The 23151-nt window shown below is 37.9% G+C and overlaps 2 protein-coding genes across 2 annotated transcripts in view; one reads left to right on the top strand and one right to left on the bottom strand.

The window, feature by feature from the left end:
- Positions 1-16608, bottom strand: part of SCLT1 (sodium channel and clathrin linker 1) — a 36668-nt gene extending 20060 nt beyond the window's left edge. Inside the window, exons 1-12 of the mRNA XM_010228348.2 lie at positions 16575-16608; positions 14410-14477; positions 13671-13723; positions 12735-12804; positions 11886-11941; positions 11396-11531; positions 10456-10578; positions 9579-9644; positions 8739-8809; positions 3478-3568; positions 3220-3311; positions 1802-1979 (exon numbers count right to left, since the gene is read on the bottom strand). Coding sequence (XP_010226650.2) covers positions 1802-1979; positions 3220-3311; positions 3478-3568; positions 8739-8809; positions 9579-9644; positions 10456-10578; positions 11396-11531; positions 11886-11941; positions 12735-12804; positions 13671-13723; positions 14410-14477; positions 16575-16608 — 1038 coding nt within the window. The remainder of the gene's footprint in view (positions 1-1801; positions 1980-3219; positions 3312-3477; positions 3569-8738; positions 8810-9578; positions 9645-10455; positions 10579-11395; positions 11532-11885; positions 11942-12734; positions 12805-13670; positions 13724-14409; positions 14478-16574) is intronic.
- A 3539-nt stretch (positions 16609-20147) lies between these two features.
- On the top strand, positions 20148-22919 carry CUNH4orf33 (chromosome unknown C4orf33 homolog). The gene is made up of 5 exons (XM_010228347.2): positions 20148-20337; positions 21055-21115; positions 21319-21370; positions 21467-21666; positions 22826-22919. Exons 1-5 carry the CDS (start codon positions 20157-20159, stop codon positions 22917-22919), a joined length of 588 nt encoding a protein of 195 aa, XP_010226649.1. The 5' UTR covers positions 20148-20156.
- The last annotated feature ends 232 nt before the right edge of the window (positions 22920-23151 follow it).

Genomic DNA, 23151 nt, shown 5'->3' with positions numbered 1-23151 from the left:
TGTATGGGGATCTAGAAAAAGCATCACAATACTTCCTTCACTCACAGCTTCAATTGTCCTTTTCCCTGCCTTCTGTTTTTCTGTTACTGCCAAGTGCTCATATTTCAGTCTTTTCAGGGGCACCACTTCCAGCTACAATGATCCTTTACAAATCATTCTGATCTCACTGCTCTTATGTGTAACAAGAATAACAGTAAGCTGCTGGCTATTATAATAACTACTGGTATTTGTGGGTTTTGTTAATGCTCTAATCTATTTTGAAAGAAGGCCAGGAGGTAGCGAGACCTGTTAAAGAAGTTAGTCCTCTTTTCTGGCAGACAGGATCTAGGCTCCTTGGTCACAGAGTTGAAATAAGAAAAAGCAAAAAGGACAAAACATTAATTTTAATATTTCAAACTACAAAACTAAGAAAATAGGTTCCCAGGAGAATACCTAGTTTGAAAAGCAACTTCAGACTAGAAGAATGGGTGTTAATCTCCTTAACTATTCGATGGGTTATCCAGAATAGAATACACTCTAAGATTCTCCATTTTTTTCCACAGGAGTTAACTAAGCTGGGCTTCCTTTACTGATGGCTACAATCTATTAAGTGCATTAAAGTTCTGTCTTGCCAGTAAACACAGTTCAAGCTATTTTTAATACTTCTAAAGGCCTGACCCGACTGAGCTAAAGCTTGGCATTAAAATAAGAAAGTGCCTATATCAGATAAAAATTTATCAAAGTCCTGTATTCTGTCTCTGAAAGGATACTTCAGAAGAGGTAAAAACTGGCAAGACCAGATGGCCTTTTTTTTTTTTTTTTTTTTTTTATGAATTGATGTGTCATGACCTCCTGGACTACAGACTGTCCTAAAGAAGTTTTGGTGCATTCTTCTATCATGAATTTGACTGTTTGCATATCTGTATTTTCGGCATACACATATCCTATAACAGTGTAATTCCATATCGTACCCAAATCGTTTTAAAGTCTCTCTACCTCCCTAATCTTCCTTAATGACCTCTCTAGTACTTTCTTAGGTTACCTATATCTTATCTGAGATGTGCTGAACAGAACTGCACATGAAGGTAGCGTGGTACTTAAAAACTTATTTTCAACTCTCTTTCCTAATATTCCACTAATTGTTTTGACTATCACTGATGACTGAGAGAATGTATTCATAAAGAAATATCTGCAGCAAATCTGGAACTTCTTTTTTGGGTAGTAACAGGAAACTCAGCCCAAAGTAGAGTGTATGTGAATTTCAATCTCATTTGCTATTTTTTCACCCATTATCAAGTACCTCCATTTTTTTTTTCCTGAAAACTTCACCTGCCTGTTCCACAACTACTCTTCCAGATTTCTTACAAATAGTTAAGATTTGAGCACAGAACTAACTCTACTGGTAACCTACATTCATGATACAAAAAAAAAAATTCCCTTTAGTTTTTTAGCTCTTTTTTCCTAATTATTAACAAGTTATAAACACATAACAGAACCTTCTTTTTTTCTCCAACAAACCAATTTGTTTAAAAGTATTGATGAGAAACACTAACAGAAATTTTTCAATATTCAAATAGAGTACACTCAGATCGCCTTTATCCAGGCACTCATATTCTTTGAAATGTACAGTGTATGACAAGTTTGAATAATGTACAAACACGTATCACAGTTTTTTCTGCATTAGTAACTTGAGTACTAGAGAAACAGAAGAAATTTGACTGTGTATGCATGCCTGTGTATATGAATACATTATCTGGCACTTAAAATTGTAAGTAATAACAGTGTTCTAATATCCAGGAAAGACCTTCATTCATTGCCTTACCTGACTTTTTTGTAGGTTAGCTTCTTCTAAAAGTTGTATGCTATCTTGGACTTTTGTAACAGCATTATACTTCTCCTTTTCTAGACTAGCACACTTTGTCTGAAGCTCTCTGATCTGTTTCTCCAGTGCTGTTCTTTCTGTTCTCAGCTGCTCAGCATCTTGGACAGTAACACGTAATCTACAAGACAGTAACAATTTTTCTCACTTCTCAATAAGATAATTAAGACAGTTAAATTCTTTCAAACTACTTTTCATATTTAGAAAACATTTATTTATCATTTGTCAAAATTTCATTGTGGGCTTTCTGCTTGTTTCTGGAGAAATTGTTTAGGTTTAGTATATATCATGTCCTAAAAAGAAATGGAACTAAAGGAGTTAACTCCAGTCTCAGAAGATCCTTAGAAGAATGTTGCTATCCAGGGATACATCAGTGAAAAATGTTTTATATTAGAATAGAATAGACAACTTCAGAAGGGATAAAGTTTTCCTATGTGGGAAAAATGGAATAATTAGATGTGGGCAATGAAGTTTCAATGATACCATTAGAACCTGAAAAACACTATTTACAATAGCTCAAAAATTCTTATTGTTTAATTATGATTGTCAGTATTGCTTGGCATGAGAGAGGGCCAAACAGTCTCTGTGGTATGCTCAAAAAAGAAAAACAAAGCCTCAGTAAGTTCTCTAAGTGCTGCTCATCCACCAAAGTGCCTGGTTCTAAATGTACACAGCACAACACTGGGGCTGCCCCTTCAAGCAGCCATGTTTATGAGAAAACACACAAGGAATGAAAGCTGCATTAAGCACAATTTTTGGAGAACCAAAAGCCCATAGAAAGTAATAAAGCTAGCCAGTTCCTTAGGACATTCCAAAATAAATGTAAGAGTACTTATGATAGGAAAATTCATTAAGTAGAGGCAGCTGTACAAATCTGTGCAACTCTTCAAGGTAACAGCTGGCCATACAGTGACAAAGTGCCCAGGTAATTATTTGAGGTTTAGAGTTTTTGAAGAATCTGCTACTCAAATCCACAAAACTGACCAAGATGAGAAGATGAAGTCACAAAAATATTTTAATTAAAGAAAAATTCTTCTTAGCTTTCAAGTCATTTGACTGATTTTAATAATTAAATGATTGTTCATGATACCTGAATCAAAATTAACATGCTAAATATAAATGTAAATAGATGTCCCCTTTTTCCTCCATTATAGTCAATAAGATGAATTTGTATGTTTTATAATTTTAAATACATTGATGCCAGAGAAGAATAAATATGACAAAAAGTAGCCAAACATAAAACATCCATATCTTAGGAAAACATAACTATTCAAAAATACCAAACCCTGGTACTAAGGAAAAGATCATATTTTATATCACTTGTATGCAACTTGCTAGTAATATTCAACAAGATATCTTACCTTGTTTCTAATTGTTTTATACTGGACTGCATTTGCTGCAAGCGTTTGTCAGAGGCTTCTTCTCTCTGCTGAGCAGATACCATATCTTCCTCCTAGAAAAAATGTTACCTAGACATCATCTGAGCTATACTTAACATAACAATATGCTAGCAAAAAACAAATTAGAGAACATTTTGAGATTAATTATGCAATATCAGCACTCAGGTAACTGATTAGCCATTTAAACGCAACAGACAATTAATCCTTTCTCTATGATACCTTTCTCTCCAACTGGCCTTGAAGCTTCTCTGCCAATCTGGTCATTTCATCAACCTTAGCAATTGCTGTTCGCCCATCTATTTTAGCTTGCCTGTAGAAGAAAACAGATAATGAATTAAACTTCAATTACTACAGGGAAAAACAGATCACATCACAATTTAATTGAAACAGGTGTGAAGGGCAGTCAGACTTCAAAACAAAACTCTTCATTCAGGGCAAAATCTACTTTCTCCATGCACTTAGCATGTACCACAGTAAGAGTAAGACTAAATTCATTAAAACATTTGTCTTCATAGAATCACAGAATGCTTAAAGTTGGAAGGGACCTCTAGAGATCATCTAGTCCAACCCCCCTGCACACGCAGGGTCACCTAGAGCACGTGGCACAGGACTGCGTCCAAGCGGATTTTGAAGATCTCCAGAGAAGGAGACTCCACAACCTCTCTGGGCAGCCTGTTCCAGGGCTCTGTCACCCTCACTGTCAAGAAATTTTTCTTTAAGTTCCTGTGGAACTTTTGATGCTTCAGTTTCCAGCTGTTTCCTCTAGTTCTGTCAGTGGCCACCAGTGGAAAGAGACCAGCACCATCCTCCTCACTGCCTCCCTTGAGGTACTTATAGACACTGATCAGATCCCCTCTCAACCTTCTCTTCTCCAGGCTGAACAGGCCCAGCTCCCTGAGCCTCTCCTCATAGGGCAGATGTTCCAGGCCCCTGATCATCCTCGTAGCCCTGCGCTGGACTCTCTCCAGGAGCTCCACATCCCTCTTGTACTGGGGAGCCCAGAACTGGACACAATACTCCAGATGTGGCCTCACCAGGGCTGAGTAGAGGGGCAGGATCACCTCCCTCGACCTGCTGGAGATGCTCTTCTTAATGCACCCCAGGATCCCATTGGCCTTCTTGGCCACGAGGGCACACTGCTGCCTCATGGTCAACTTGTCGTCCACCATGACACCCAGGTCCCTCTCTGCAGAGCTGCTCTCCAGAAGGTCAGTCCCCAGCCTGTCCTGGTGTCTGAGGTTATTCCTCCCCAGGTGCAGGACCTTGCACTTGTCTTTGTTGAATTTCATAAGATCTTGTGAATCTGTGTGATAAGATCTTGTGGAAATGACATTTGTCATTCTATTATGGCTAAATAGGATCATGTACCTGTTGAATAAATAGTTGGGAGGACCAGGGAAACAAAAATTTGGTGTGATTCAACAACTTACACAATCAGCTTGAGATTCTTTAAAGAGAAATGTTCTTCAGAATTAGATTTTACTTATTAAAGCAACTTGGACTAGAAATTAAAAACAAATCATTAACTACTTTGGTAGATTTTAACTGATAGGCTTTGTAATCTGATGATGCTTGACAACATAGCTGAACCAGGAAAGTAACAAAAATGGATTAGAGCTATTGAATCACATTTCTTCCTCACTACAAAAGCTTATTTAAAGGAACATCCCTGTTACTCCTCTGACACAAACAGGGAGCCAAAACAGAACCGAAAGGGAAAATTCTTCCCCTAGGGTTGACGAATGTAACCAGCACCTTTAATTAGAGACCCAAAACTGGTCTGAGAGTACATTTGCCCCAAAGTCATAAGTCTGGGAGAAGACAAAAATGACAGTCTGCTCACAGTGAGCACCCGCTTGACTAAACACTAATAAGTGTTCAGCAAGATACAAGCCAGCAGAATTGAAGGAACAGTACAAGCACCGAACTAGAGCTTCCACATATCCAGCAGGAAGGGTATGGAAGCAGGGAATTCAGCCCACATCAATATGGGAGCCTGTGCCCACCCATGCTTCCTCAGAGAGGGTATATGTCCTGTTAAAAACAAAGAAGAATGGGAATGTGGGTGATCACAACTCGGGGGAATTAGAGAAGGGTGGTCACTAATACTTCGTAAATTCATGGTACTGTGGTTTAACTGTTGCCTTGCTAATGTTCTTGAATGTACAGCTCACTGATTGTCAGTAACTATGTGCTCTTACTAAAGCACACTACTTCAATGCCACTTTAAACCACATCTTCCTCTAAGAAGACCCTGTTAAATCAATTGTTTTGGAATGAGAATGAAGATGGGGCCACCTCAGCAGAAAACACGGATGAGACTCACATACATGCACATAAGGAAACTCACTTACTACAATTTCTTACTTTTCACAGAACAGCAGCTAATTAAAGATGCTTCACCTAGACCATGGAAGCTCTGGGTAAAGTTCAGAGGAAGATCACTATCAGCTTCCAAATCATTTTTGGGTTACGGTGTGCTGCTTCTACCTTGAATACCTTTCTTGCTGAAGTAGCAGTCTAAGCAGAGAATATACATTCCCCCCCACAGCATACACCCACTGACATGTAGAAAGTTCATATAGAACCCTGTGTACTAGGAATTAAGTGATATTAATTTGGCTACTTGGTTGTCATTCCATGCCCCCAGTTATTTCCCCTACAAAGTATTATCATGGAAGAAATTCATAAAGCTCAGAAGCCAGCCTACTGAGGAGTTGGGCTTTGTAGAAGCAAATATAAAGACAGAAGGCAAGATCAAGAAGTTTCAAAGTGTCACAGCATTTCTAATTGTGACAAAAAATGTGGCTAGCCAGCTGCATCCAGAATGATTTCATTTTTCCCCCCATCAAAATGGTTCCTTATAGAAATAAGGAACAAAAACTGAATACTGATGACATCTGCTTACTGAGCATCCAGGAAATAAGCTCAGTTCATGAGTTAACTGCTTTCATATTCACTTACTAGAAGTTAGTCAATGTGAGACTGAAGATGTACACAAGTAGTACCACAACAGTGACTCAGTACTATACAAAGAAATCCCCCAGCTAGAGATATGAAAGTGTTCTACTGTCCTTTAAAAATGAAAGAATAGCAGACACAAGGAACTTGCAAACAGCAGAGTCAGAAAATACTTTATTTTAGCAAATATCTTACACAACAGTAGGCACATCCTGTGCTCCTGTCACATTTTTATCTGTAAACCATGCTACTTTAAATAATTTGCTGTGTAAAACTCTTGGCCAATAAAATCTGAAAACAGTTGCCCTCAAAACACAATTTACTTTTCAGTGATTAATATAACTCTGCATTTGTAAACAAGTCCTGGTCTTAAATCAACTGTAGAAAAGAAAGGTTTAAGACAAATACAATCCTTGTAGTAGCTAAACTAACTTATTAAATAGTTGGTGAAAGTTTACTGCTAGAAGCAGTAGAGTTTTATTGCTCTTACAGCAAGAATGTTGGGATACAACCAAACTTTAAGTGAGCAATTTCTAAATGAGTAAATGAATGAATGAGTTCAGGCACTCTAAACCTTTAACTTTGCTGTAGATAACAGTACAAAAGAGCTGTCAGAGCTCTAAGCGATAGGGTATACTAGACTCCTTGTAATGCTGAACTTGGAATAACTCGACCTTCACATGGATAAGCACTTAGTGTAAAGTACCAGGTGCTCTGTGTATTTCCTATGGGCTTTGAAGTGGAAAGAGAAAGGCTGCACACATTTAACCAAATGGTAACATTATCTGTAAAAGCAGCATGCAAAACTGTGCAATGAACACATGCAAACACATATGGTCAGCTTTAACCCATTTACATGAAAGTGTGTTAAGTTCCATAAATCAACTATACTTTTTTGGTGCAAAGTTTTTCCACAATCAATATTATACAGAAGATAGACTACTATGATTTATTTGGGCTATTTTGAACATTAATTACAGTATCAAGCCACAATCAGAAAAATGAAGAGAAATTTTAATCACTAGATAAATGAATACTTAAGTACATCTTGTGGAAGTGCTTTACTTACATACTTTAAAAAGGTTTAGATAGTGCTACACAAAATGTTGCTAGTTGATAAATGTTTTCTTTTACTGTCAGCACATAAACTTACTGCTTAGAGAAATTCGATTTTATTTTGACAACCATCACTAATTACAAAAGTTAAGATACTTCCATTAAACAGCCAGTCTGTAAATACAAAAAAAATATCAGAAAATTCTCAGAAATTTTCCTTATTTTCCCTGCTATACCTCACAAATAACTAAAGCTCCTCTTACCTCTAACATCCTAATAGCCTATTGTGACAGATATGCTCCTTCCCCAGCTCATCCTGACTTCTCACACGTAGCCCTGTTCAGGTGCTAACTACCACATTCCTGGTAGTTGCCTCCCTGATTTCTTCCCCCACCCAGACATTAACCATCAATAACAGTCCTGACCGCCCTATCCTGATGGGGAGATAAGGCTAACTGAGTACACCAGCCAACAGTCATTTCTGAATTGAAAGAATGACTATCAGTCAATCATCTTATCCCATAAATACGGAGACAGCCCAAGAGCCCATCGAGCTCTCCTTGCATGGCAGCGGGCTGCACGCTGGGATCTCCCCTTGAGCAGGGACGCCTCTCAAGGATACTCCTCGAGGTTAAGAGACCCTTCCCACTACAGATTCGTGGTAAGTGACTATAGCGCGCCTTTCTCTTTCTGAATTTGTAAAGTTTACTTTGTAACTGTGCACAAATCCCTTAGTCATAAACCATTGACCAGGTCTGGGACTAGGACTGGATTCAGCCACACCCAGACTCCTCTCAGAAGGAGTTTGGAAAGCAAGGGGGTCCAGTCTGAACCTCGTGACCCAACGGGAGGGTGTCCTTGATAATTCTGTGTATATCTTGAATCTCCATGCAGTAACTAATAAGTGACCTTGCCATAGAATCTCGTGAAACCATTGTCATTACCAATAAAACCTATTCCTATTTCTTTCCCACGAGTGAAGTGCATTGTGTCACTCGCCCCTCACCACCACTCGTTCCGTGACATCTATTGTTTACAGCTCATCTAGAAATAGTGAATGGAAGTTTTATTAATGAATATTAAAAGAGAAGCTTCAACTGGTAACATCCATATTTCATGTTATAAATGATAACTAACTACCCATACAACTGGGTTTGGTGAACAATGTCTTCTAAAAGCATTGCAGAATCCATTTTGTTACAATACTGAACCCTATTCCTTTTAAATCAAAAGTGAAAGGCATTCAATATTTCCACAAGCTGAATGAAATAATGCTAGCTGGAAGTATCAACCTACACTATCAATAATTATATACACATTTTTAATAAACTTAAGAGGAATTAAATCATAATGGCTATCATCATCCCATCAGTTTGACAGCACATAAGGTCTGTGATACAACAGTCAGTAAAAAAAGGCATGGAAAAGATGCCCAAACAATTTTTAAATAGCCTGCTTTATACCTCAGTTGTTTGCGCAGTTGCTCTAGCTCAACATTCTGTTCTGTTAGTGTTTTCAGAAATTGTTGATTGCTCTGCAAAACAAGGAGAGATTTGTAACACATTTTGTGTTTTGTTAGAAGTGACACGTGTTCAAACTTGTTAGAGGACACTTCTACAGAATACAACACCATAAAAATAGCTGGTAAAAATCTATTTAACACTGGCTGGTCCCTAAGTCCTAAGGCTTCTGTAGAATATTATAAAAGTCAGATGCCGAGTGATGTCACTTCATTGTTTCCTTCACTCCACGTATTTTGGTAGTGTGAGCATGGCCTGAGATAGTAAATGTAGAGCTGTTAAAATCCTATCTAGCTACCCTATCATCTAGAGTCCATTGTGGCAATGAGCATCTCAGATGAACCACCCATTGCTTTGGCTAGAAGAGGGGGTGAGGGGAGGCAGGGAAGACATGCCAATGTAATAGTTTTCAATAACAAAAGATACTTCAAAGAATAAAGTAATCTTTCCTTCACAGCTACAATATTTCAGAAGTGTGCCTAAATTGAACCAAGAAAGAGGGCAGACAGTAGGAAAAAGGGTTCCAGTACAGAAGATGGAAAGGGACCTAGACTGCCTAGGGTAGGTTGAGTGTTCAGCACCAGCAGCATTTCTCACAAACACCAATCAAGAACCACACAAAATAACCAGTCCTTAGAGGAGACTTCAAATTCAAATCCAAGCTGCATGGGTTCTTTTCTTAATAGCTACATGTTATAAGGTCTTTTTGCTTTTATCCTACACTTTGAGGCTCCAGCAGAAAAATATTACTCAAGTGATCACTGACCAGGTAGTTTCACTTACCAACTCTATTTTCTCATTGGCTACATGCAGTTGCTGAGTCAGCTGTTGAAAGCCAGTCAGTTGATCCTAAAAAGAAAATTCACAGCTTCTCATCATTGAGGACAATTAACATAGTTGCAGAGCCAACCTAAAATATTTTCAAAACATATATGTCTGTTGTATGAAGTCCAATGCATATTTGCAGATTTGAATTAGGCCATTTTTAGCTGATGACCTAGTAACCTGACAAGTTCAGATTTACAAATGAAAAATGTATCCAAATTTTACTGTTGCAAATTGCCTCCTCCCACAGTCTATAGTTAGCTATCAAAATATGAAAACTTATTTAAGCAGAGCCTCCATATAGCAACACAAACTAAACAATTACTGTCATGATTTCTGCTAAGAAAATATGCAGACACACACCCCCTAAGAATAAAAATGCTTATATGACAGGCTTAATCAGCTCTTAGCAAGATCAGAACATCATGTGTCCACACTTAACATGATTCAATTAAACTCTTGAGCCCCCAGGCTTGATTTCTGCCTTTCAAGGAACATTAATTAAAATAAACTCATCTTTATGATACCATGCATCTGCAAGGCATGCCCAAAACTGGAATATCTAAATAACCCTGTGCAAGGAAATATATTCCAGCTCCTCCAACCCTTATAGCAATCAGTTCTAGTTACATTCCCTAAGCTACTCTCCATAGACATGTGAAATAAACTTTTCAATTTCCACTCGTAACTGTACAATTATTTTATGAGTTGACAATCACATCTAAGCACTGATTTAGATAAGTACTACAAAAAACTAATTACTGGCAGAAGATGCAACACACCCTAGGAACCTCTACAGTATAGAAATATTTCCCAAAATATAGATGACAATTACTTTCTGCTTTTTCTTTTCAGCCACATGAATTTGTGTTTCGGTCATGTGTTGCTGGTACTGCTGCTGGAGTTGATCAAATTCCCTTGATACAGACTGCCAGAGTTGTAGCGCTTGTTCTTTTTCCTAGAAGGATGCAAAACATGATTGTCTATATAAAATACTCTATCAGAGTACATTTAGCAATATATACTATTCTCTAAAAAGATAAATCTTAACCTTTAAAGGAAAAATTGCCTTCTATACTGTCTGATTTTGCAGCCACATGAAATATCAAATTCAGAAATAGCTAGACTAAGACACTTGCAAGAAGAATTCTATCTAGAAGGGAATCACATTCCCCTTACTCCATAATCTTTACCAGCTCTTCCCAGAAGTAGAGCTCCACTGAGTTAGGAATCTGTTAATTTCAAGCTTTATAGCTACACTTTAAGCTTATTATAAACACAATATTCAATATTAAAATATACAATATTAAAACTTCAAAATTCATCCTTCAGATTAACATCTATTTAGTCCTGTGAAATGTGATTAATGCATCATTTTAATAACATTGAAATAATATCAGTATTCCACATATGATTGTCTCATTTCATATGACAATGTTTTTGATCAAATATGCTAGTCAATGACAAGCAACCACAATAAATTGAAGCAAGCACAATTTTATTTCTTGGACAGGAATTCAGCACTAAGTGGTCAGCTCAGAAACTACCAGCACAAAATATGAAAGTCTCCCTGAGGATACAAAACCAACAATTTTTCAAGTTGAAGTCAGTAGTGTAAGCATTTGTTTCTTCACCTACAGAAAAAAATCAATAGGGTCTCAAAATTGTCTCAAGAAACTGTTATAAAAAATCATAACCAAGAAATGAAATTGTTTCCCCTAGTCTGCCAAGGGGCTACATGAGCAATAAACCAGTGCAAATGTTTTATTTCAAACCTGACTGGCCAGCTGTAGCTGTTCTTGAAGATTTCTCACTATTTCTTCATCTGCAGAAACACCAGTCCCCATAAACACAGAAGAGGGAAGAGCCTCCAGTTGCTTCTCAACAGCCTCTTTCAAGTCTGCATGAAGCCTTAAATTGAAAGAATCATGTGTAGCAAATTATTTCCTCAACAGGAACTTTTGAATAGAAGTACCAAACTTTCAGTTGCTACATACTATTTACATCTATACAGCATGTAAATGGATCATTATACTCTATAAGCATGGTAAACATTTTGAAACTGTTTAGCATACATTTAGGCAGACATATGGCTTAAGCTCCTAAATTTGGTGCTGTAATACATATGAAAATCTTGAAAATTCTAACTCTAGACATAAGATCTTCATCTATTTTAATTAGATTTAAAAGAATTATAAGCCCCAGAGAAATGTTTTTAAGGTTTAGAAAAAAGAAGTCCATTGTAGTAGAGCAATAGGTATTTACCTTTCATTTTCCTTGGTGACTTGTTCAAATTTTAGTCTCATCTCACCCATCTGGGCCTAAAGCAAAAATATTTGAGTTCATTTAAATGATATTTAAGTTTAATTTCTTCATTATTTCAACTGTAAAAGATGGACAATTTAATTGATTATACTAAAGTAAATTAACTTTTTTGGTAAGAAAAGTCACAGGCTAACACTTAAATTTAATGGTTGCTAAGTCCTGGTAAGAAAGCTAAGTTTGATCATTTTTCTTTTGCTAGCAATCGCTACTAAACTCAGCTTTTCAATTTTTTACACTTCATTTAATTAATTCAAGTTTTTAGAAATACAAGGCTACTATCCAATAGATAATACTCCAATAAAAATTAAAAAATAAGGAGAGGTGAAACATACTACACTAAGGAGTATACAGGATGTCACTTTTCCTACTTCCATCTTGCTTTTGGATTTTCTGAAAAAAATAAAGCCCTTTTAAAACCCTTCTTTTTTCTGTGGTTTGAATGGTGGACAGTCCCTCCACCAAAAATAATGGGTAAGCATTTGAAGAAGTCTCAAAGTATCTACATCTGCAGGACAGACTGCACAGCCAAGATCAGACCAGTAAGAGAAAGGTCCCTTTAGGAGAAGCTCAGCTTCCTCACCTGAGTATCATCCAAGACACTGATAGCACAGAAATAGAATATGCATATTTATTTTCACAGTACTACTACTCCAAGCAAAACTGACCAGTGTGGACAATCCCACCATTTTTATGAGAAGTTGTCCCTTCACTTTCAGGCAGCCCATGGAAATCACAACACAGTGATAAAAAAGGTCTAAGTTATAACATGAAATAGGATAGTATCCATACCTGATAAAGCTGCAGCTGTTCACTTGTCTCTTCCAAATGCTTATCATACTGCGCAATTAGAAGGGAAAAGCTAAAAAGTGGAAAAGCATGCTTAGAAATCATTTCATAAATGCCAAAACATTTTCCTGATAATTTACTTTACAACCCCCTAGAGAACTGAACAAAACAGCCACTTTCCTATTCTTTCTCTTTTCTATCCCAAAGTCAAAATATATTAACAAATACTTACTATTTCAAAGCATGATCATTAACAGCAAAATTCCAGCACACCAGAACTAGAACATGTGACATTATAAAGAAGCATTAACACTAATATACCACCCACATTTTCTATTCACCGCAGAAGTAAAACAAAGATTTAATCCTGGAGTTTGCCATTTCCACAGCAGTTAAGTATACTACAAGACAATGTAAAATAATGTGGTTAAATTTGCATACTTTTTGCTTCCAATTTTTTTCTCTAATTAATGGTAATACTCCAAAAACTCTATAATAATAGAGAGCAATAATGCCTTAAAAGAGCAGTAGTCAAGAAAGGGCATGCTATTTTCATATTACAAAAAGGAAATTACAATTACTATTAAGCAGTTCAGTAATGGCCTTGCAGAAAACTTCCATTTATACACTAGCATAGCAAGACAGTAGACAATTAGTTCAGACAATAGACAGTTACCTGTGCTACTTAGATCCATACTATCTCATCTCTTTTACAATTTAGAATAATTCTTTCATTCATCCACTACCCTTTAGTTTACAAGTCCTCCATAAAAAGGCTATGGGAAAACTTTTGCAGACACCTATTCACAAATCAGAACTGTGAACACCTGTACATAAACCCAGCTTATTCTGGATATTTGTACTTTTAAAAGTACATTACAGTCTTCCAAGTAACCCACTGCACTATGTGAAACTTCACTTATGTGAAACTGCATTTACCTTTGACTCATCCTTCTGGATCCTGACAAAGCATCAGGTTCAAGGACATCTTCCTGTAATTGAATACTTTACATGTTAATATTTACACTGCAGGCAGCTTTAGATTTCTGCACATTACCCAAAGCTGCTTGTTATCTCTGTGGAGTAAGCACAGATAGTGTACCATGCAATCAGCTTCACATTTATACCCCAAAATTCTGGAAAGCTGCATCAACTTGAAAAAGAATTATCACCAATTCCATTCCTGGAGGTGCTCTGAAATAAAGCATAACTGCATCCAAAAAGAAATCATCTCATTCTTTGAAGTACTATTAAGGCTTTGTCCAAGTGCTAAATTCATTTCTATGTATCTGAGTATCAGAAAAATGCAGATGTCCTAGTTTCTGCACAAATAATCAGTCAGGCTTATGGAACATAACACAAAGTTATCTCCACATAAGACTATTCTCTTAGAAAAGGGAAGTCCATAGAAGTGAAATGGGTACTCAGCAGAAACCAATTATTCTCCTGGGATATATTACTATGAATTAAACTTTTGAATATGTGCAAAAAAACAGTGCAGTTTTATTCTCTTCCTACTTGGTAAGAAGTACAAGCCACACCTGAATGGTGTGATTGACCCACAGATAGGAAAGACAACATTGAAGTGAGATATACTTCTAATGCAGCAGATAAACAAGGATATATTATATTACTTCAGCACAAAAAAAATACCACTAAAATCCCTCAGTTCACATACCTGCTCAGCAGTAGTTCTCAAAAACTTTTCTGTTTCATACTGCCCAAAAGCTGTGTTTAGCCTGTGATCTGAAAAATGCAGTTAAGAATGATACATACAGCATGAACCATTATTTATATTAAGCACTAGTAGTCTTTTAAGTACTGGCTTAATTATATTAAGCACCTGCTTAACAACGTGATAGACTAAAGGCACAAAACATGCTTCATAAAATGCTTTCAATTATTTTCATAAAAATAAGAGTTCAACAAGCCCATAGAGCTTGTGTTCCAACAAATTAATTAAATTTCTTCCATAGTTTTTCCTTTCTATTTTAGAAATTTGAAAGATTACATTTTGGCCTAAAAACCCACATATGCATGTGGCACAATCTTAATGGCTTATGAAGCCCTTGAGCAGAAGTAGCACCCTGTGTGGCCAATGCAGTTAACTGAATATTTGACAGTTAAAGTGCTGTTGGGAACTGGACCCTACAGTTTCAAATAAGCAATTGACAAAGTTTGAAAGAGCTTCACTGACAACAGAACCTGAGCATTCAAACATATGCAGAAACCCCCAGGCAATACACATGCCCCTCAGTGCACATCCTCACAGGTTTTTCAGCAGTTCAATCAGCTAAAGGAAACTATTGGAAAGAAACAGGGGGAGGGAAATGGGTAACTTTGAAAAGATGTCAAGGAGCAGTAAAGGCAGACATAGCTGACCCAGCCAGGCAAAGCACTTTGCCAGGCAAATCCAGAGAAGCCTTAGGCACCACTTACAGTTGTACTGACTTTCAATGGACATTCATTAGTTATATTCTGATAAGAGCTGTGTTTATTTTGTGTTTATCAGACCAAGGCACAACTAAATACTCATTTGTAGGATTAACTCCTGACAACTAAAATGCATTCAACTTAAAATCCAGAGCCAGGGAACAGAGCCCATTATAACAGAAAACTCCCTCACAGCTATATATTTAACATGACAAAGCAAATTTAGCACTATTTAAAGGAATTTTACATGCATTTTGCATTTAAAAAATTGATTTCACATTCAGGAAGAGCATCCATGTGTCCAATTTAGAGTAGGCCTCAAAAGTTGTATTTTAAGTGACACGCAAAGTAATTACAAAGCTTTCATTAAGTTCCTTTTAGAAAGTGATACATGATTTTCCAAAGACATAATTAAGCTCCTCATAGAGACCGCTGTTGTCACTCCACAGAGGACCTGATCAGAGGTTTATATACATGCCAAAATAATTAACAACACATTATGCCAAATATATAGGAAAAAAAATCAATCACGATAGTTCAAACCATAGTATAGTAAATATTTAAGCAAAAATCAAACTAGGGTTTCTGAGTCAGGATGAGCCCATTAGTTCTGTTCTTCATCAGAAACTGTTCTTCTAGAGAGTTTCTTTGCAGTTTCCAAAGCTGGTCCTTCACCTTTGGCCACTCAGAGCTACCACACAAGTTAAGCTTTTAGCTATTAGCATAAAAGTCAAGGTAATTATCAGCTGTGTCTTGTTAACACTTTTTGCTCTGCAATCCTGTTTCTGCTTCCTGCAATGCAAAGTTTCAGGTGTGCAACATTCTTGTGATACATCCACTCAATTATTTATAGAAGCCCAAACTTCTTGGGATAAATGAATTCACTTGTTCATAGAATCACAAACTCTGCAGGTAAAATTTCTGCTTATGTTCCGTTCACAATTAAAATATGTTCTAATGTGTTTTGCTTTAACTTAAAATTATCCAACTTAAAACATATAACTTGTATTTACAAAAACTAGCTTCAGCATGCTTAGCAAGTTTCATAAATAACTGAAAAGATTACTTTTTTAACCTCTCACATGCTGTAATTTCATTACTAGGAGGGTCATAACCACAGTAGGCAATTTTGGCTATTGTCCTCACTAATAACTTATAGCTACAAATCTTTTACCAACTACAATGTAGCTTTTAATGCTGTTATTTACTCCAGCAAATACTAGCAGAGTTAGAAGAAAAGCACCCTCGTTGCTTCAGCTGTAGGTGTCAGGATTCCCTGTATCTTTTTATGGATCAACTCCAAGCACTGAAAAGGAGAGGGTAGGAGGGTCTCGGCTCCCTCCAAACAGCCCCCCAGGGACAGGGAGCAGCCGGGCACCCCGCGAGGCCGCCCACGCACCGGGAGCTCACCTGGCTCTCCCCAGCTGCCAAAGTCAGCGGCCATATCCTCAGCGGGAAGCTTCGACCGCCTGCTCCTGGCGAAGCCCGCAAACCTCCAGGGAAGAGGCGCTCATTCAGCCGTTGCGCGCCCCCGCCAGGCTCCGCCCCAACAGCGGCTAGAGAAAGCGAAAGCCTGAGAGACACGCAGCCCCAGCAGCCGCAGAGGGAAGGCGGAGGGCAGTCAGTTCCCTCCCCAACACCGTTTTTTCAGGAAAACGAACAGCGCTTCGCTTGCTCGCCCACCCTCCCCGCGGCCAACGGCCGCGCCTGGCAGCTGCCCGAAGCGACGGTTAACGGCAGCGCGGCCAGCACCGCAGCCCTAGCGACCAGCGGGGTGCAACGGTCACGTGGGGTCAGGGCGGGGCACTCCGAGTTTAAACCCTTCGCCCCGCCCCCGACGCGAGGGCCGCAGGGTGAAAGAGGCGGCGGGCGGCGCGGGAGCCCGGCTGCGCACGCGCGCGAGCGGCGGGCAGTGAGGTGGGGTCCAGCAGCCGTTGGGGCTCGCGGCGGTTGGGAGGTTGTGGGAGGGCGGTCGCGGTGTAGGGTTAGGGGGCCCTAACGCTGGAGGGGGGTGATGCTTTGAGGTGCACGAAAGCTCTTCTGAATGTTAAGAAGCGTTTAGGTTACGCCGTGGAGCTTGTGTATGAAGCTTCTCTCTTCAGGAAACGCTTCGAGCCCTGGAGAAGCTGCTGCGGGGGGAAGCATAGCTATGACTGTGGTGCTTGCTTCAAGATTTTCTCTATGTTTAATGCTGAAATTTTAGCTGTAGCTGCTCTTATGGGCAGCTCTTAGCTCTCCCTAAACCTATGGACTCAGTTGAAAAAACATGAGTATGCTTAACTTCTGCTAGTTTTTACCCTTCTTTACACTAATAGAGTTTAGAAGGGAGGGAGTCAGGCTGTCTGATTCCTGGAGCAGTGTTTGCAGCTGCAGACAGTACTAGCCTGCTTGTTACTATGAGGCTGATGCAGCTGGTGATCTGCGTGTGCAAGTCAGGAGCAGTCTTATCAAGTTTAAGGCCATACAGTGTTTATACTTAGTGAAGTACTCACTGTAAAAATCTTTCCCTTGGAGTTTGCATCTCTTTACATTTTATTACTTTTTGGCCCAAACTGTTAACTAAATCCCATATTAGGACATTATTGAACAATTTTAAAAAGCTTATATGCTATTGATTATATTGCTTTTATTGCATTTAGAAAGTATGCTGATGATGAGCTTCCCAAGTTATATGTAGTACAGCATGTATTCTCTCCAAGACTTCTGCAAAAATACTATTAATTAGGAAATCTGAGTTTGTTAGATGCTGAGTGAAGTGCTCTACAGCTCAGCAGTAATCTAACAAGAATTAATTTATGTAGTTTTCCTTATTGCTCTGTGACTCTTTATAAAATTGCTTTTTCTTGTGTTCTCAAGTGATCTTTACTTCCAGTAGCTTAGAATTGCAATTAGAGCAGATCTATGTATATATAAAGTTTTCTGCAGGAGTTTGGGCATGTTCTTTATTTCCCCACGAATAGTTTGTTATGTAGATGTGAAAAACAAAGTGTTAAGTCTATTGTGTCCAATCTTCTGTAACTTCACTCTAGATACTATATTTGTAGGAGCCAATTTACTAAGATGCCTTATTTTGCTATCCCTTTTTTAAAGCCATCTTATGACTCATTTCCTTAGACAACTTTTGAGTTTGGTACACAAGAAGGGTCATATTCCTTGCTTCAGTCACAAACAAACTAGTGGCTTAGGACGTTTGTAGTTTTATTTGTGTAATTTTCACTAGATTAAAAGATTCCCTTAGGCTATTTCTCCTACAAGCCTATATAACCTGAAAACTCTGGAACCTGCAAGATAGGTGTTTTGGATTTTTTTGTCTTGATGAGTGAATGCTGAAAGTAAAATATGTTAGCACAATAAAAATAGGGTAGGAGCAGTGGAGTTTTGACTTTGAGTTGCCTAATGGTGTTTTAGTTTTTTCCTAGTGTGAAATAGCCCTACTACCAGATTTAGTTTGTGAACACATCCACTCTTATACCCTGATTCCATTAGAGTAAGCATGTGCCCTTGTGTCTTCCCTTTAATGTAAGTATACATAAAGTGTGTAGAGCTCAATTTACTGTTAACAGGAACCCTTCCGTTCCTTGCAACAAGGAAAGATCTTGCTGTCCATGGAAATTTCATATTCTTGTTCCTCAGTGTTTAAGTATTAAATTCTAGATGTAGGATTTGTGTATATACCTTTTGCACAACTTGCACTTGCAGAATGTAGTTTAGTTTATGCTTAATTTAGTCTCAAAAAATGGTATTTGGGTAGAGCAGGACCCAAATTAGGCTTCTCTGCTGAAGAAAAAGTGATAACTTGGCCTCTGTGATATCTTTATCAGCATGTGTGTAACTTAGAGTGAGGCTGTGTATTGCCTCGTTCCTTCCTGTATTGCCGCAAGAGGTGTAAAGGAACAAACCAAGGGCAACTGTTGTGAGCATGGGAAGGAGCTCCTGAAACTAAGGAGGGGAGGCGCAAGTGGACACAAATATGTTGGAAACCAGACTTTGTTTATGGAGTAGATTGAAGCTATTTTTGAGGCTTGTACAATTTTGTTTCTGAGGCACCTGATCTGTTCAATTGAAGTGTTCTGTGTTTCTGCTGCTGTGGAACTAGGTGTGTTTAACAAGATAAACTTAGTTTGATTTCCAAAAATCCGGTGTTTGGCTGGTTGCAATAGACAGTGAGGAAAGCTTTAGTTATTCATTCTGTCTTCCTGCATTTGAGATGCATGGAAAGTTTTTGTCAATTTCTTTTTTTGTACTTCCCAGTCACTTAATATCAGGTGGAAACTTTTCATCTGTCTTATTTCAATAAAAAATCTCTTATGGTATTTATTTGGCTATTTAATTTTAAGCTTTCTGAAGTTGAAAACCATGGTTTTGTGATTAGGACATTATATAAAATGTGGAGGTATAGAGGTTGGGGGCAGCTGGAACTCCATTTCAGAAACAAGCTGCCTTTGAATCCTGCCTGTGACAGTGGTGGCTCTTGGCAGGAGGGCTCTTGGCAAAGCTCTAGGTATTGGGCCTTGCTATTGGGGAAAGCCTAGTTATTGAGGTAGCCTTGCCTAGGCTATGGATCCGATGTATCTGCTGTATCTCTATGAAGTTGCTTTTGATGCTTTTGTAGTATGAGCGACAAACTACTGATCTGTGCTGTTAGGAAAGGGGTAGGATTTTGTTTGACTAGCCTAATGTTTAGGTATGGCATGAACTGCAAAAGTCCTTGATTCCTAATAGTTTACTGCTTCTACAGAGTAATGTGTAGAAACTGTCTTTTTTGGATCAGTGACTCGTGCAAGTAGATATTTTCCATGACTGTAAATAGGATGGAGAGCAATCAGTCCCTGTTGGGTCTGTCTTGGGAGTTTTATGCTTAATAAGTTTTTTATCTTTTTGATTGTGAACATTTTCTAGCCAAGCAAGCTGCACATTTGGTGCTGAAATGCATTCTTGATTAATGTTGGAAAGCTTTCCTTATTTTTCTTATTTATCTTATGTAGCATATTAATGGAGTTTGTCATTGGACACACTTGGGATGGCATACCCGTGAGCCACGAGCCTGCAACAGTGCGACTGAAGCCAGGCAAAGCAGGACTGCTAATGGAAGTTAGTGCTCCCTTCTTTAATGATCCTCCAGCACCACTTGGAGAGCCAGGGAAGCCCTTCAGTAGCCTGTGGGACTATGAGGGTAAGTGTTCCTGAGTTGTGTAGGCACCGATGTTCCTCTATAGTTAATAAACCTAGCCTTCCAGCAGCTTCTTTGACAGATATTCTTTCAAACTGATTTCATTTGGAGTGATGAACATGTGACATTCAGTAATTCAATTCAGGGTCTTTGACAACACCATTTTTTTGAAGGTCAGAAGCAAAATACTAAAGTAGAAACTTCCTTTTTTTTTTTTTTTTTTTTAAACTACTTGAAAGAACTTATAAACACAGTATTCTTAAACATTCTTAAGTAGCCATAAACTTTATACTGTATTTAACCAAAAACTATGAAGTGTGTTATTTCTAGATGATTTGATTTCATTACCTACAGCTTAGCAGTAGGACAGCTGTAGTGTAATGATAAAAATGACAGGAGAAAAAGAAGCAAATGCATTACTTTGTCCCTTGGTGGACAGGTTAAAAGAGACTAGAGCCATGTCTTTCATATCCCTTTATGGTAGTAGTCATTAAGTGAGGCTCTAAAACATAGGATTATTGTGGAGTGCTTGGAACAGTTTGGAAGTATAAGCTATCAGTGTGATGTTAGTCAAACTCTGGAAAGCACAGGGATTGTTCTTTATAAAACCTGAATATTATATTTCTAGTGGGAAATGGAGAACTTGTGTGTTACAAAACGGATAAGCAATATAAAATGCTGATGGTCTTTTTTTTTTTTTTTTTTTTTTTTTTTTTTAAGTTGTAGAAGCATTTTTCTTGAGTGACAGAGCTGAACAGTATTTAGAAGTTGAACTTTGTCCGTAAGTACTGCATTCTTTGAAAAAGTCTTACATGTTAGTTTGCATTTTCAGGATAAATTCTGATGCTTGCAAGATGTATGTGTGAGGAATGCTGCAAGCTTGCTTCAATGGAAGAAATGTGTGTGTATTTTTAGTGGAACAGCATGTATCAGTTTGGTGTCTTGGCATCAGCTTAAGTAAATTGTGACTCTGGTCTTTGACAGTCATGGACAACATTTGCTGCTGCTTCTTTCTGGCAGAAGAAGAGTATGGAAAGTAAGTAGTAAAGTACATATATCTAAAAGAAATAGATTTTTCATATCTCTTCCCTGGTTGGAAGATGATGTTAGCATTTTCTTGTTCCTTTAACAGGAAAATCTTCCTTTAGAATTTGACGTGACCAGAATGGAAGACAAATGGGAGGGGCAAGCTTGTCTTCCTTGGAGTTATTTTCCACCATACACCAACAAGTTTAATGCCTTTGCAATTCATGGTTCAGGAGTAGAGAGAAAATACGAAGCGCTTCATCCTGTGCCTCGACATGAACTGCACGAGGGACAGAAGCCAGACTTGTAAGCTTAAAATTAGCTCTTCTCTAACCTAGCTGCACTATTTTTGGAATACTTACAAAAGCTCTTTAATCTAGCTGATTGAGTGCTGCAAGTACTTTAATTACATTGTTTAGCCCAAGACCCATTGGCACAGTACTTTGTGTGAAGAACTGTGGCAGATAGTTGTAATTAGTGCTTGATTTTATGCTATCCCCTAGGTGTACAACAAATGATCGATTTGGCACCAAAGGCATCTATTCCATCACCTTCCTCTGCTAAACCATAGACTGATTGTCTCACTTTTCTTGCCTATAGCACTTTCCGAAATGCCATTCAGTGTTAATTTCACTGCATGTATCTACAGTGAATCTCTTGTTTCTCCCCTACCGTTCTAAACAAGCTCACCTCTATAGATGGTTCCACATGATAGAAAAATTTGAAGGTGCGGACTAAATCAAGGAATGTAATGAGAGGATACTTAATAGAAAACAAGAGTATTTTGGTCTTTGGGCTTCTCTGGGCTTGTTTATTTGTTTTGACTGACTCTGAGATGAGTTGAAACAAACTGCTGCTTCTGGGTGATCTCTGTAAATGAACTGACTACAGAGGACCTATAGTTGCTACACAAACTTGCTTGGTGTGAAGAGGTTATTCCTTATTTCTGTCTTTAGTTTGCCTTCACTCTTCAAAATTAACACTTTCAAATAAGAGAATTTTCTTTACCTTTTCAAGTGAATTAGTCAAATATTTTGTTTACAGTTTGGCAGTTGTTGACTTCTAATTGTTGTTTACATTAAACATCTCTTGCTTCTGTTGTTCCTCTATGGTAGCCTAAAGATGTTCTTAGACCTGCTTCATAATGTTTAAGGAAATGGGAGATATAGTCTGTAGGGGAAAAAGATTGTATTAACTTAATTATGCTATCCTAGCACTTGAACTTCACTTTATGCTGTGTGGTACTTATATAAATAAGCTGAGAGATTTTCCTTGTGTTAATACAGGATTTATGAGTACTGTAGTGTTATTTATGAACTCTGCCTTTGGAAAGTGAATATAATGAATGCTAGTTCTCTTTCTGTTGAAGAAAAGAAGAAAATAAAGATCAAGCAGACCTACTGAGGAGGTTTCTTTAACAGTTATGGGTTTTGTAGTATATATCGTATTTTTTCTTTATTCATAGTCATCGTCTGGATTTTTTCAAAGAATTGAACCTGAAAGCACTAATGGGAGAAGACTGGAAGCAGCCTGAATCAGATATATGGAAATGTCTGTGACCCTCAGAAGTGAATGAGGCCTACACTTTTGATAAGATTAAGGTTGGATAAAGCTGTATAGAAACTCTCTTGATTTTAGAGTTTGTTTGCTTTGTAAATATGATTAATAAAGCTTTCTTTGTCCTCTAAAGCACTAATTGCTCTTACAGTCAACTAGAAAGTATTGAGAGTATGCAACTGTCTGTTTCCACTCATGTATGGAGCTTTATCTTCATCCTTAGTGGTGAATCTG

Source organism: Tinamus guttatus, unplaced genomic scaffold (assembly GCF_059628265.1).
Source record: "Tinamus guttatus ecotype Peru unplaced genomic scaffold, ASM5962826v1 Tinamus_guttatus_pri_ptg000288l, whole genome shotgun sequence".
In the NCBI taxonomy this organism is placed as follows: Eukaryota; Metazoa; Chordata; class Aves; order Tinamiformes; family Tinamidae; genus Tinamus; species Tinamus guttatus.
The sequence above is the reverse complement of the archived record's forward strand: the minus strand, read 5'-3'. Positions and strand labels throughout refer to the sequence as shown.